This window comes from Musa acuminata, chromosome BXJ1-3, assembly GCF_036884655.1.
Source record: "Musa acuminata AAA Group cultivar baxijiao chromosome BXJ1-3, Cavendish_Baxijiao_AAA, whole genome shotgun sequence".
In the NCBI taxonomy this organism is placed as follows: Eukaryota; Viridiplantae; Streptophyta; class Magnoliopsida; order Zingiberales; family Musaceae; genus Musa; species Musa acuminata.
Window position 1 is genome coordinate 38,168,035 of NC_088329.1, and position 13,986 is coordinate 38,182,020.

The 13,986-nt window shown below is 31.6% G+C and overlaps 1 protein-coding gene and 1 pseudogene across 1 annotated transcript; one reads left to right on the plus strand and one right to left on the minus strand.

Moving 5' to 3' along the window:
• Window positions 1-6,753: 6,753 nt before the first annotated feature.
• On the plus strand, window positions 6,754-9,280 carry LOC135628223 (beta-glucosidase 26-like). Its single transcript, XM_065134794.1, has 11 exons — window positions 6,754-6,948; window positions 7,054-7,112; window positions 7,225-7,300; window positions 7,411-7,482; window positions 7,552-7,639; window positions 7,740-7,983; window positions 8,073-8,188; window positions 8,274-8,491; window positions 8,567-8,598; window positions 8,718-8,820; window positions 8,915-9,280. Exons 1-11 carry the CDS (start codon window positions 6,891-6,893, stop codon window positions 9,193-9,195), a joined length of 1,347 nt encoding a protein of 448 aa, XP_064990866.1. The 5' UTR covers window positions 6,754-6,890; the 3' UTR covers window positions 9,196-9,280.
• An 861-nt stretch (window positions 9,281-10,141) lies between these two features.
• Window positions 10,142-13,614, minus strand: LOC135638789 (uncharacterized; annotated as a pseudogene).
• Window positions 13,615-13,986: the final 372 nt, after the last annotated feature.

A 13,986-nucleotide genomic window follows, 5' to 3' on the forward strand; every position in this document is an offset into this window, starting at 1 on the left:
AATATAAATTTTATATTATTTAAAAAACATATTGCTCATTAAGAATCAAATCAATTAATAATATAATTAATTGACAAAAATTCTAACTTATCCATAGGAAATCAAATTTAATTATTTCTTCAACCGTATTAAACAAACAAGTTAGTTTGATACATGTTAAGAAATAAAAATAATGGATGATTAAAATAATAAATTGATACTCGATAAAACAAATCTTATAACCCAGCTATTATCGGTCTAAGTAGTTCCCATATATGTACCTCATGTCAAGCTGCTCTTTATAAAAGTAGGTCTCAACGAAGGTTGACGAATCAATTGTTCAATACCAAATATCCTGAGTTCTCATGTACTTGAACCTCTTGAACTTCTATACCTTTTGCTCTTCTGCCCTTTTATAAATATCTTCTGCATATTCTCTCACCCACATCATCAGACTATGTTCAAGATGTGTTCTATTCGGTTCTCATCCTGCTTCTCATGCGTTAGACCTTAGTTTGATTCCTCTTATTAAATTAGTTTTTAATAATTTTTAAAAATATTATAAAATAATAGTTAACTCTAGATCCATCTTTTTCATGAAATAACTAATATAAATATATGATTCCAAGTTTAAAACTAATTAAATACTAAGAATTCATATATAATTTCTTAAAACATATATATGTCTAATTAAATAAATTATAACTATTATAAACATTAAATTAACTAATCATTCTAACATCACAATTCAATAATTATGATTTATTAATCATAAAATTTTAAAATTAATATTATTATGTATCATATACATTATAATAATTTTAATATTAAATATTTTAAAATCTTAATAAAAATTAATAAAAAATATCTATCTTTCTTCTACAAATCTCTTTACAACTATCATATATGATTAAAGGAAAAGAAAAGTAAATAATATTTTTAATTTTTAATTTAATTATTTTCCTTTCATAGATAAAAATAGAAATATATTATTTATTTATTCAAAACAAAAATAAAATTTTATATTATTTTTTAAAAAAATATATTACTCATTAGGAAATAAATCAATTAATAATATAATTAATTGACAAAAATTATAACTTATACATAGGATATCAAATTTAATTTTTTTTTAACCACATTACACAAATAAAGTAGTTTGATACATGTTAAGAAAGAAAAATAATGGATGATTACAATAATAAATCAATACATGATAGAACAAATTTTCATAGATAATCTAGCTATTTTCCATCCAAGTAGTTCCCATGCTCACATACGTCCTACTTGTCCACCGTTATGCGTTCAAATAGTTCTCATGCTCACATACGTACCTTATGTTTGGTTGTTATCCGTTAAGTAGGTCTCAATGAGGGTTGATAGATTAACCGTTCAATCCTAAATAATCCTGAGTTCTTATCTATTCAAACATTCTAAACTTCTATGCCTTTCGCTCTTTTGCCTTCCTATAAATATCTTCTGCATAGTCTCCCACCAACATAATCAGACTATGTTCAAGATATGTTTTATTCGGTTCTTGGATATCCTTCTTCTCATGCGTTAGACCTCAATTTGATCCATCTCATTAAATTAGATTTTAATATTTTTTAAAATATTATAAAATAATAGTTAACTCTAAATCTATTCTTATTCATGAAATAACAAATATAAATTTATGATTTCAAGTTTAAAACTAATTAAATAATAAAAATTCACATATAATTTTTTAAAACATAAATATGTCTAATTAAATAAATTATAACTATTATTAACATTAAATTAACTAATCATTCTAACATCATTATTCAATAACTATGATTTATTAATCATTAAATTTTAAAATTAAAATAATATTATGTATCATATATATTATAATAATTTTAATATTAAATATTTTAAAATCTTAATAAAAATTATCTATCTTTCTTCGAGGAATCTCTTATCAACTACCTATAGCAATTCTTAGGTTTCGATCTCTCATTACTGAGTTAAAGAATGTGAACATGGTAACATCTCATGCTTTAAGAAGATATCAACATCACTAAGAAGTTCAAATTTGATGTATATCGGTTCTCAATCTCTTGGAGCAGGATTCCAAGTATTGGAAACATATTTTTCTATTATTTTTTTATCATCCATTACTCAACTTTAAAAAATAGCATTGGAGTCTCTACATATAAAAAGATAAAATATTTAACCCCAATTCTTTTTACATTGTTAATTTCATCGATAAAAAAAATTGCATGTATTGTCCCGTGCAAAAAGATTGTGAATGAAAAGGATAAAAATTGCAACATGTGAGTGGCGGGTGAGTAGGTGTCATAGTTGCATTAGGCAAGCAGGCGCGTGGGTGAGTGACAGGACGAGCAGACGAGCATACGAGCAAGTGAGTGATGGGCGAACAAATTTTTTTGCATGTGACAACACATGCTATTTTTTTCATCAACAAAATAAATAACATAAGAAGAATTGAAGTAAAATACACTTACTTTCGTAAGTGTATGGACCATAATACAACTTTTTAAAATATAGATACTGGGATGCTAATCATAGTTAACTACATGGGATAACTTATAATTACCCCATCAGAAATATAATAATAATTCTTATGCAGTAAATAAAATTATGCATTAATCACATGTAACATATCTTGATGTCATACAAAACAGTCAGATAATAAAAACATATATCACACATTATGGTGTGCTCTCTCAACAGCAGATAGATGAAGATACATACCTTTCAATAATGAAAAGAGAGAACCTATATAGTATTTCTACTCTACACATTCCTTTTAATAATGGATGGAGGAAGAATGTATCATATCAAGAAGTAATGTGATAAAATATTATAACAGACTTCCATTGTGGATAACCCAGCATAGTTATAAATACAAATGTTAATAATCATATCAATATCATCAACCTAATCTAAAACATGGGTTAAAAATTGCTTGACCATATTAGCTGATCTATCTAATCAATCTAACATGACTCCGACCTCAATTTGATCACTTTTATTTAATTAAATTTTAATATTTTAAAAAATATTTTAAAATATTATAAAATAATAGTTAACTCTAAATCCATTCTTTTTCATGAAATAACTAATATAAATGTATGATTCCAAGTTTAAAACTAATTAAATAATAAAAATTCACATATAATTTCTTTAAAAATAAATATATCTAATTAAATAAATTATAACTATTATTAACATTAAATTAACTAATCATCCTAACATCGTAATTCAATAATTATAATTTATTAATCATAAAATTTTAAAATTAAAATATTATTATGTATCATATATATTATAATAATTTTAATATTAAATATTTTAAAATCTTAATAAAATTTAATAAAAAAATATCTTTCTTCGAGGAATCTCTTTTTAACCCACACATAGGAATAAAGGAGAAGAAAAGTAAATAATATTTTTATTTTTAATTTAATTATTTTACTTTCATAGATAAAAATAGAAATATAATATTTATTTAATCACATACAAAAATAAAATTTCTATTATTTAATAAAACAAATTTCTCATTAAGAAATAAATTAATTAATAATATAATTAATTGATAAAAATTCTAACTTATTCATAGGTCAAATTTAATTATTTTTTTAACCACATTAAACAGATAGTTTGATACTTGTTAAGAAAGAAAAATAATGGATGATTATAATAATAAATTGATATTCGATATAATAAATCTTCATATACGTACCTCATGTCAAGCTATTATCAATTGACGGATCAAATGTTCAATCTCAAACCTCTTGAACTTCTACGCCTTCTGCTCTTCTACCCTTCTATGAATGTCTTCTACATAGTCTCCTACCCACATTTAGACTACATTTAAGATGTGTTCTATTCGATTCTCCTTCTTCTCATATGTTAGACCTCAATTTGATCACTTTTATTAAATTAGTTCTTAATATTTTGAAAAAATATTTTAAAATATTATAAAATAATAGTTAACTCTAGATCCATTCTTTTTCATGAAATAACTAATATAAATTTATGATTCCAAGTTTAAAACTAACTAAATACTAAAAATTCACATATAATTTCTTAAAACATAAATATGTCTAATTAAATAAATTATAACTATAATAATTATTAAATTAACTAATCATTCTAACATCATAATTTAATAATTATGATTTATTAATCATAAAATTTTAAAATTAATATTATTATGTATCATATACATTATAATAATTTTAATATTAAATATTTTAAAATCTTAATAAAAATTAATAAAAAGTATCCTTCTACGAATCTCTTTTCAACCCTCAAAACAAGAAAAGGAAATAATATTTTTTATTTTTTAATTTAATTAATTTGCTTTCATAGATAAAAATAAAAATATATTATTTATTTATTCACAAATAAAAATAAATTTTATATTATTTTTTAAAAAAAATATATTGCTCATTATGAAATAAATTAATTAATAATATAATTAATAGATAAAAAATTATAATTATCCATAGGAAATCAAATTTAATTATTTTTTTAACCACATTACACAAATAAGATAGTTTGATACATATTAAGAAGGAAAAATAATAGATGATTATAATAATAAATCAATACCCAATAGAATAAATTTTCATAGATAATCCAACTACTATCTGTTCGAGTAGTTCTCATGCTCACATACATGCTACTTGTCCAACTGCTATACATTCAAGTAATTCTCATGCTCACATACATACCTCACGTTTGGTTGTTATCATTAAGTATGTCTCAATGAGGGTTGATGGATTAACTATTCAATCCCAAATAATCTTGAGTTCTTATTCACTTGAACCTTCTAAATTTCTACGTCTTTCGCTGTGTTGCATTCTTATAAATGTCTTCTGCATGGTCTCCCATCCATATAATTAGACTATGTTCAAGATATGTTCCATTTGGTTCTTGGATATCCTTCTTCTCATGCATTAGACCTCAATTTGTCTCGCTTATTAAATTAGTTTTTAATATTTTTTAAAAAATATTTTAAAATATTATAAAATAATAGTTAACTCTAGATATATTCTTTTTCATGAAATAACTAATATAAATGTATGATTCCAAGTTTAAAACTAATTAAATACTAAAAATTCACCTATAATTTCTTAAAATATAAATATGTCTAATTAAATAAATTATAACTATAATAAACATTAAATTAACTAATCATTCTAACATCATAATTCAATAATTATGATTTATTAATCATAAATTTTTAAAATTAATATTATTATGTATCATATACATTATAATAATTTTAATATTAAATATTTTAAAATCTTAATAAAAATTAATAAAAAGTATCAATTTTTCTTCTACGAATATCTTTTCAACCATCATATAGAATTTAAGGAGAAGAAAATGAAATAATAATTTTTTATTTTAAATTTAATTATTTTGCTTTCATAGATAAAAATAAAATTATATTACTTATTTATTCACAAACAAAAATAAATTTTATATTATTTTTTTAAAAAATTGCTCGTTAGGAAATAAATCAATTAATAATATAATTAATTGAAAAAATTATAACTTATCCATAGGAAATCAAATTTAATTATTTTTTTAACAACATTACACAAATAAGGTAGTTTAATACGTGTTAAAAAAAAAATAATAGATGATTACAATAATAAATCAATACTCGATAGAACAAATTTTTGTAGATAATCTAGCAACTATCCATCCGAGTAGTTCCAATAATCCTGAGTTCTTATCCACTCGGAACTTTCTAAACTTCTATGTCTTTTACTCTTTTGCCTTCGTATATGTCTTCTACATAGTCTCCCACTCACATAATTGTTCAAGATATGTTCCAATCGGTTCTTGAATATCCTTCTTCTCATGCATTAGACCTCAATTTGATCCATCTTATTAAATTAGATTTTAATATTTTTAAAATATTATAAAATAATAGTTAACTCTAAATCCATTCTTTGTTATGAAATAACAAATATAAATTTATGATTCGAAGTTTAAAACTAATTAAATAATAAAAATTCAAATATAAATATTTTAAAACATAAATATGTCTAATTAAATAAATTATAACTATTATTAACATTAAATTAACTAATCATTCTAACATCATAATTGAATAACTATGATTTATTAATCATTAAATTTTAAAATTAAAATATTAATATGTATCATATATATTATAATAATTTTAATATTAAATATTTTAAAAATATTAATAAAAAATTATAAAAAATTATCTATCTTTCTTCGACAAATCTCTTGTCAATGCTCATATAGGAATAAAGGAGAAGAAAAGTAAATAATATTTTTATTTTTAATTTAATTATTTTACTTTCATATATCAAAATAAAAATATAGTATTTATTTATTCATATATAAAAATAAATTTTATATTTTTAAAAATCATATTACTCATTAAAAATAAATCAATTAATAATATAATTAATTGATAAAAATTCTAACTTATCCACCTGAAATCAAATTTAATTATTTTTTTCACCATATTACACAAACAATATAGTTTGATACATATTAAGAAAGAAAAATCATGGAAGATTACAATAATAAATAGGTATAGAATAAATCTTCGTAGATATTCGGTTCCTATCCATTCAAGTAGGTGGTTAACGGATCAACTATTCAATCGCAAATAATCATGTGTTCTTATCCACTCTATGCTTTCCGTTCTTCAGCCCTCCTATAAATGTATTGTCTTATATCCATATTATCATCTATGTTCTAAGATGTGTTTCATCCTGTTCTCATCGTTTGTCATTTTCTTGCTCTTCATATTATCAATCAATCCATGCTTCGTGGTCGGAGTCCACTCCCACCAACTAAACCGTGATGCATTTCCCGAGGGCTTCGTCTTCGGCACTGCAGCCTCCGCCTACCAAGTCGAAGGCATGGCGCTCAAGGGCGGCAGGGGACCGTGCATATGGGATGCATTCGTTAGGGTTCCGGGTATCATGCAGTCTTTTTTATTCTCTTTTATTTCATCTTCTTCGTTGAAATGGTTCAATATTTTTGGTTAGAGGATTTCTATTCGTGTGTGTTGGTTGATCGCAGGTATGATTCCCAACAATGCCACTGCTGATGTATCAGTTGATGAATACCATCATTACAAGGTAGAGTAGTCTATGGTCTTTAACAAGCCGCTACTGCCTGTAAAAATTCATAGGTTTCGATTTCTCATTGTTGAGTTAAAGAATGTTAACTTGGTAACATCTCATGGTTCAGGAAGATGTCGACATCATGAAGAAGTTCAACTTTGACGCATATCGGTTCTCCATCTCTTGGAGCAGGATTTTTCCAAGTTCTGGAAACATATTTTTCTATTAATTTTTTTATCATCCAGTCCTCATCTTTGATCTATACCAATTTTACATCATCCACTCCTGTTATATAACGACTTTTGTTTTCTAGATGGAACTGGAGAGATTAATTGGCAAGGCGTAGACTATTATGACCGGCTAATCGACTACTTGATACTGCAAGGTAACTTTATACCTTTAACGATCAAAAGAAACAAACGACAATCTTTTTTCGTTCTATTTTTCGTTTCAGGCATTACTCCCTATGCAAATCTCTATCACTACGATCTTCCATTGGCACTTCATAAAGAGTATTTGGGTTGGCTGAGCCCCAAGATAGTGTAAGCCCTTGGCTGCTGATAATGCCTTAATCTATAATGCTCTTTGCATTATAAATCATTGGAGATTGTTTAAGCCCGTCTGATGAGTTGTATCATGCAGGGATGCATTTGCCAATTATGCAGACTTCTGCTTTGAGAGGTATGGAGATAGAGTCAAGAACTGGTTCACATTCAATGAGCCCAGGGTGGTGTCAGCTCTCGGTTATGACAACGGCCTTCATGCCCCTGGAAGATGTACCAACTGCAAATTTGGTGGAAACTCAGCCACAGAGCCTTACATCGTCACTCATAATCTCATCTTATCACATGCAGCTGCAGTGAAGAGATATCGTGAAAAGTATCAGGTTTGGACTTGTGCACACAAGTCATGATTCTGTCATACAACATATGACCATGATCAACATATGTTTCTTGTTGTGTTCTCTCTATTCAGGTAGATCAGAAAGGCAAAATTGGCATTCTTTTGGATTTCGTTTGGTACGAGCCTTATACACACTCAGCAAATGACGAAGCTGCGGCCCAGAGAGCCAGGGATTTCCACCTTGGATGGTAACAATGCAGCCTATTCCAATTGAGAAAACTCTCAAGTATATACTCTCTTAAGTGACCGATTGATCTCTTTCTCTGTTTGCAGGTTTCTTCACCCTCTAACATATGGATACTATCCAAAATCAATTCGAGAAATTGTCAAGGACAGGCTTCCTAAATTCACCGCTGATCAAGTGAAGATGGTGAAAGGTTCATATGATTATGTTGGTGTCAACCAATACACGTCTTTCTACATGAAGGATAATGGAGTCACCAATCCCAAACCTGTCAGCTACCAAGACGACTGGCATGTCGAATTCAAATGTTAGATTTGCTAATCCCTTGTAATAGCTTCATTCTTTGTGTTAACCTTCTTTCTTACATTTCCATATCTTGCAGTTGACCGAGATGGTGTCCCGATTGGTCCACGGGTAAAACCATGCCTTTTCTTCTTCTCATTAAAATACTTTTTCACCTAATCTGTGACTTGCGTTGATCTACACTGACAAGCAACTGTTGATTAATCTTTTAGTAATGGAATTTTACTCAGGCCTACTCCGGCTGGCTCTACATAGTTCCATGGGGAATGTATAATGCTGTGACCTACGTAAAGGTAAATTATGGTGATCCAGTCATCATCCTCGCAGAAAATGGTATGAAACATTATATGTTCTCCTCGCTCCGTTGTTATCATAGTTTCTGATCTCTTGAAAACGACGACGATGATGATGTTGATGATGATCATAGGAATGGATCAGCCAGGCAATGTCACTCTACCAGAAGGTTTGCGCGACACAAAGAGGATCAACTTTTACAAGAGCTACATCACTGAGCTGAAGAGGGCGATGGATGATGGTGCGACGGTGATCGGATACTTTGCATGGTCTCTCCTCGATAACTTCGAGTGGAGGTTGGGTTACACTTCGAGGTTTGGTCTGGTTTACGTGGACTTTAAGACGAACATGCGATACCCAAAGGAATCGGCCTACTGGTTCAAGAACATGCTGAAGAGGAAGAAGAATAATTGATGTTAGAGAAATCGATTTCGATGTTGCTTTTGATTTCATAATCAATCAGGTTGTAATTATCCTCTGGTTGGAGACTTTTATTAGAGTTATGACGTTTTCATATGCGTTGGCATCCATTGGTTTTTGTTTTATATTGGTTTGATTTGGTCGGGCTTCGATTGTGCTTTGGAATATTGTGCTCGTTCAGATCTTGAAGGACACTGATAGGATAGATTGCAACGTTCGTTGATCTTTTGATCTTTGTTTCGTGATTCCGAGATCTTGGAAATGGAGCTTCGAGACCCTCGTTTGCACCCTTTTGATTATTCTTTATCTTGATATGTCTTATTTGTGATAGGGGTTTAGGATTTAGTTCTAGTTTACTGTCAAATCCGAGATCTGAGGATGGGTGACGCAATCCTTGCTATCTTCCTACGCCCCCCTTTAAGCAGTTGGCCTTTTTATTTCTTGATTAAGTCTTCTTTTCGATTGAGGGTCACGTTCTGTTTGGATTCTTTTTTTTTTCTTGGTTGTTTGGATTCGATGTTAAGTCGGATGCAAGCTGCTCATTGAAATATATGACCAAATTGATAAGTTCAAGGATGTTTTCAGCATTCGAAATAATTTTTTCCTCTTTTGATTCCTTCTTTTTTTTCCCTCTTTTGAATATGATAATATTTTAAAAACTGATTAGATGGAGACAAATTCATGAAGACGGATAAACGATTAAATTTGAACATACCGTATGTTCTTCCTACGATCAAAACTAACCATATAGTTTTTATTGTAGTAAAAATAAAGAAAAATAATTTAGTTTCTTCAACTCAAGTCAGATTAAGGATTACATTTACGTAGGCTCAGAAAAGAACTGGGCGACGAGTCTCGGCGGTGGCCACGCCGCTAAGGAGCCCCTTGCCTTCCTTGGCACCGCCTTCCGAATCCTCACCATGTTCTCTCCTCTGTGTCTTTTGGCCTGTACAAATAGTCGAAGCTTCATTCCTCGCTATAGGATGCGGTGTATCAGAGAAATTAAAATGTTTTGGCACTTCCTTCTATCACGGCTTTCAGGGTTTGAGTCTACAGGGAAGTTACTTGTTTGAATTGCTATCTTGTCCAGCTGCAAACAGGATGCATTAGTCTGTCCGGAGACATCTCCAGTGAACCAAAGCGTGATTGCTGCTCTTCTGTATATTCCGGTTCGAAAGGCCTCTATGTGTCATAATGAGTCCGATGAAGATGATGCATTACCTTCCTGTCAATGACGAATTCTTTCTTCCTGTCGATGACGAATTCTTTCTTCCTGTCATTTTAAAACCACAAATCCTGACTAGTGTTGTACTCGAACAAAGCCCTCAGTTGATTGATAGACTTCTGTCGCAAGTTGGACCTGTCTGAACCAATATTTTAATAGAATTTTCAAGAATAGATGCAACAAGATGAACTCAACATCATCAGTTATAACCAGGAGAATTCCAAAGGAGAAATATAACACCATGCATTGCGTCAACATATGAGTCTTCGTTTTATTTAGAAATTTACATAGCAATCCACGGCCTATTCAATCCATTGAAAACAATTCCAGCAGCGCACATAAATCATACATGGAAAAGCTTCCAGTTAATTTGTATCATTCACCAAAGAAGTTTGAAGCAAACTAAACTCGAGTATAAGTAACACTAGCGGGTCTAGATTTATCAAAACACAGCACAATTGTTTGCTTAAAGATTAACAAGGGCACAGGTCGACAAAAAACCTACACATGCAGTTAATGGCTTGTTGGCAACTGAGATTCCTCATGACATCTGTCCTCAGACTTTGCCCGGTATAATGTTCAGTAGAGCCAGCCCCCATAATTTCAAACCTACAAATGGTGAAACAACTTTAATTTATGGTATCATTGCATGAAAGAAACTTAAACTAGCTCATATGTTTGTGTTAAAGTATACTCTCTTTCACAAATGAAGAACAACTATGCTGAAAGTTCAACTATACGACGTTTGTTTCAAAATATATGAATAGCTAAGGAGAAAACTACCCTACTCTCTCATGCTCTCTTTATTTATGAAAACTCTCCCATTCTAAATTTGAAGCAAAGTTTCTTTAGTTAGAAGTCACCTTATAATAAGCAAACTCTGCATCGAGTCACAAAGATATTAGTGTATTTTTATTGTAGCAAATTGTATGAACCTCCTTACTGAAGGAAAATATTTTGTCAAATGGAACCGTGGTTTGTTTCTCTTCAAAATATGTTTATCCCTTGAATGCAGAAAACACGACAAAACTAATTATCTCAAACTCTTCATCTAGGCAAGAAGATCTAAGAGGAATTACAGCTTCCACGGTGACCATCAAGGCAACTTTCCTACATGGTTGTCTAAAATGACTCCTAGGTTTTTTTACTTGATAGACTTGGACCAATTTCTAGAGGGCTCACATAATTTGAAACAAGGCCATAGGATATGTTCAATCCATCCAAGGTCACATATCATGTAAGAGATATGCTTTACAACCACCAGCTGTACATTTCATAGGAGAAGGTTTCGATGAAGAAAATGTTGGTCAATGGAAACAAATTTTCATTTCCATATTGTTGTATGCTTTATTCATATCTATATAGGACATCTTCAAATGATTTACAATATTACTCTGCTCCATCTAAACAATAACATGTCAATTCACTTTTCTTATTTTTACTGTAGCAATTTTTAGTTCTTTTTGCAAGGGGTGGCCTTGGGGTGGCTTTGGTTGGTAAGGGGAGGAACTGAACCTGGAAGATAGAAATAAGGCCAAACATCCAGTAGCAATAAAACCTACAACCTGCAGGAGTGGACTCCATATTAGATGTATGAACACTTGAATAATATATGTTAGTTCCATCATGTTTCAAACACAAACTTTTAGTTTTGCTTTTGCCTTCAGTAAGATTTAAGGGATAGACATAAAAGTAACAAGATAGCATTGGCTACAGCAATTGTTATATCATTGGCTATACCAAACATCAAACCCTGCCAAGTGCAATTGTTATATCATTGCAGAAGGCTAACAAGATAGTAGACACTATACAAAAGGAGGTTATCTGAATGCTATGAAACAATTCTTCACCATGTTAACCTTCCACTTCCTCTGGCAAACATAATAGCAATGTATTCTATAGCCACTCCGATCACTTGTCTGAGCTTTTCGTAACTATGTATTTTGTCTCTTACAAGGGGAAAGATTCTAATGAATTAGATTCGAGGGTGCATGGGACAGTCAAGAAGACAAAGTGTTTCAACACTGAGGCTGTTTGAGGTACAGTATCCATGATGTAATAATCCTCTTTGAAGTACATTATATACTCAGTCCAATAACAAGCAGTCACAACTAAAACCAGTGATTTTTAAGACTACTGGTGTCTAGAGTTAGAAGCAAAAAAGTACAAACTAGAAGCAGTGATTCTTTTGAGACTGACCTGGTTAGATATCCATAAGAAATCAAGCTGAAAGATCTTTTGTTCTTCTTTAAGCATCATCACTGGGGTGCAAAATTGTCTGGGCCTGCTTCCTCAGCTCCTCGTCCGCTCTCCTCAAGAACTGATCCCACCCACTTCCTTCCCCTGTGTCCAAGTAGTCGTAAGGCACAGCCGTCTTCAACCCTGGCCTCACCCCACATTGGCTTTCGACAATCCGAAACTCCACCAATCTTGCTTCTTCTTCTCCCGGCTCTTTGTCTACTTCTTCCTCCAACTCCTCCCAGGTAAAGAGAATGGGTACGCCATGGGTTGAAGTCGATAAGCTTCACCCGCCCGTCACTGGTGACATAAACGTCGAAGGTGTAGTTCTGAGACTCGAACGTGGGACCCACGACCTCGGAGAAGAAGGTCTGGATGAGAGGCAGGATGTGGTGGCGGCGGTCGAGAAGGGCGGGGTAGCAGTTGGTGACTTCGCGCTGGGATATGGCTATGAGGCGGCGGCAGCGGGCGAAGCAGCGGAACTCCATCTCGGGGTGATGGAGTCGGAGGAGTGGAGAAGGGAAACGTCAGCGAAGGAGGAGCAGCGGAGGGTGCCGTCGGCGGAGATCCAGGCTGCGTCCTTGGGTGCGCTCCAGTTCAACTTGGGGAAGGCGGCGCCGCCTAGGGCGGTAATGGACCGCTCGACCGCCGCCTCAAGCTCGGGAAACGACGGGGCGGAGTCAGCTTCCGCTTCGTCTTCGTCGGATACGGAGAGCTGGGAGGAGCGGTCGAGAAGGGAGGTGGGGTCGATGCCGGCGGCGGGGCGAGGAAGGGGGTCGCGGCCGGACCGGACGCAGGGCGGGGAAGGAGGAATAGAGCGGCGCGTCATCGTCGTCGTCGTCGCTGTGGGAGCCGGCGTGGGGAGGTGGGGAGACGGGTTTGAGACCGAGGTAGCGGAGGAAGGGATCGGGGAGTGGGTGGAAGAGGGTGCCAATAGTATGAAGATGCATACCTTCCAAAAATGAAAGGAGGGAACGTATATCGTATTTTTACTCTGAACATTTTTTTGGATGGAGGAAGAATTTAACTATCACGTCAATAAATAATATGATAAAATATTATAACGGACTTTGATTGTGAATCATCCAGCACAGTTACAAATACTATATCTAAATAATTATATTAATATCATCAACTTAATCTAAAATATGGGTTAAAAAATACTTGACCAGATAGGCTGATCTATCTAATCAATCTAACTTGAGTCAGAACTTAATTTAATTCTTTTTTATAAAATTAGATTTTTAATATTTTTAAAATATTATAAAATAATAGTTAACTCTAAATTCATTTTTTTTTGTGAAATAACTAATATAAATTTA

Excerpts from the sequence above, each read along its gene's own strand:
- LOC135628223 (XM_065134794.1), top strand. The coding sequence starts at position 6,891 with ATGGCGCTCAAGGGCGGCAGGGGACCGTGCATATGGGATGCATTCGTT. Across the intron at positions 7,113-7,224 it reads ATGAATACCATCATTACAAG|GAAGATGTCGACATCATGAA; the intron begins GTAGAGTAGTCT and ends CTCATGGTTCAG. Across the intron at positions 7,640-7,739 it reads TGGCTGAGCCCCAAGATAGT|GGATGCATTTGCCAATTATG; the intron begins GTAAGCCCTTGG and ends TGTATCATGCAG.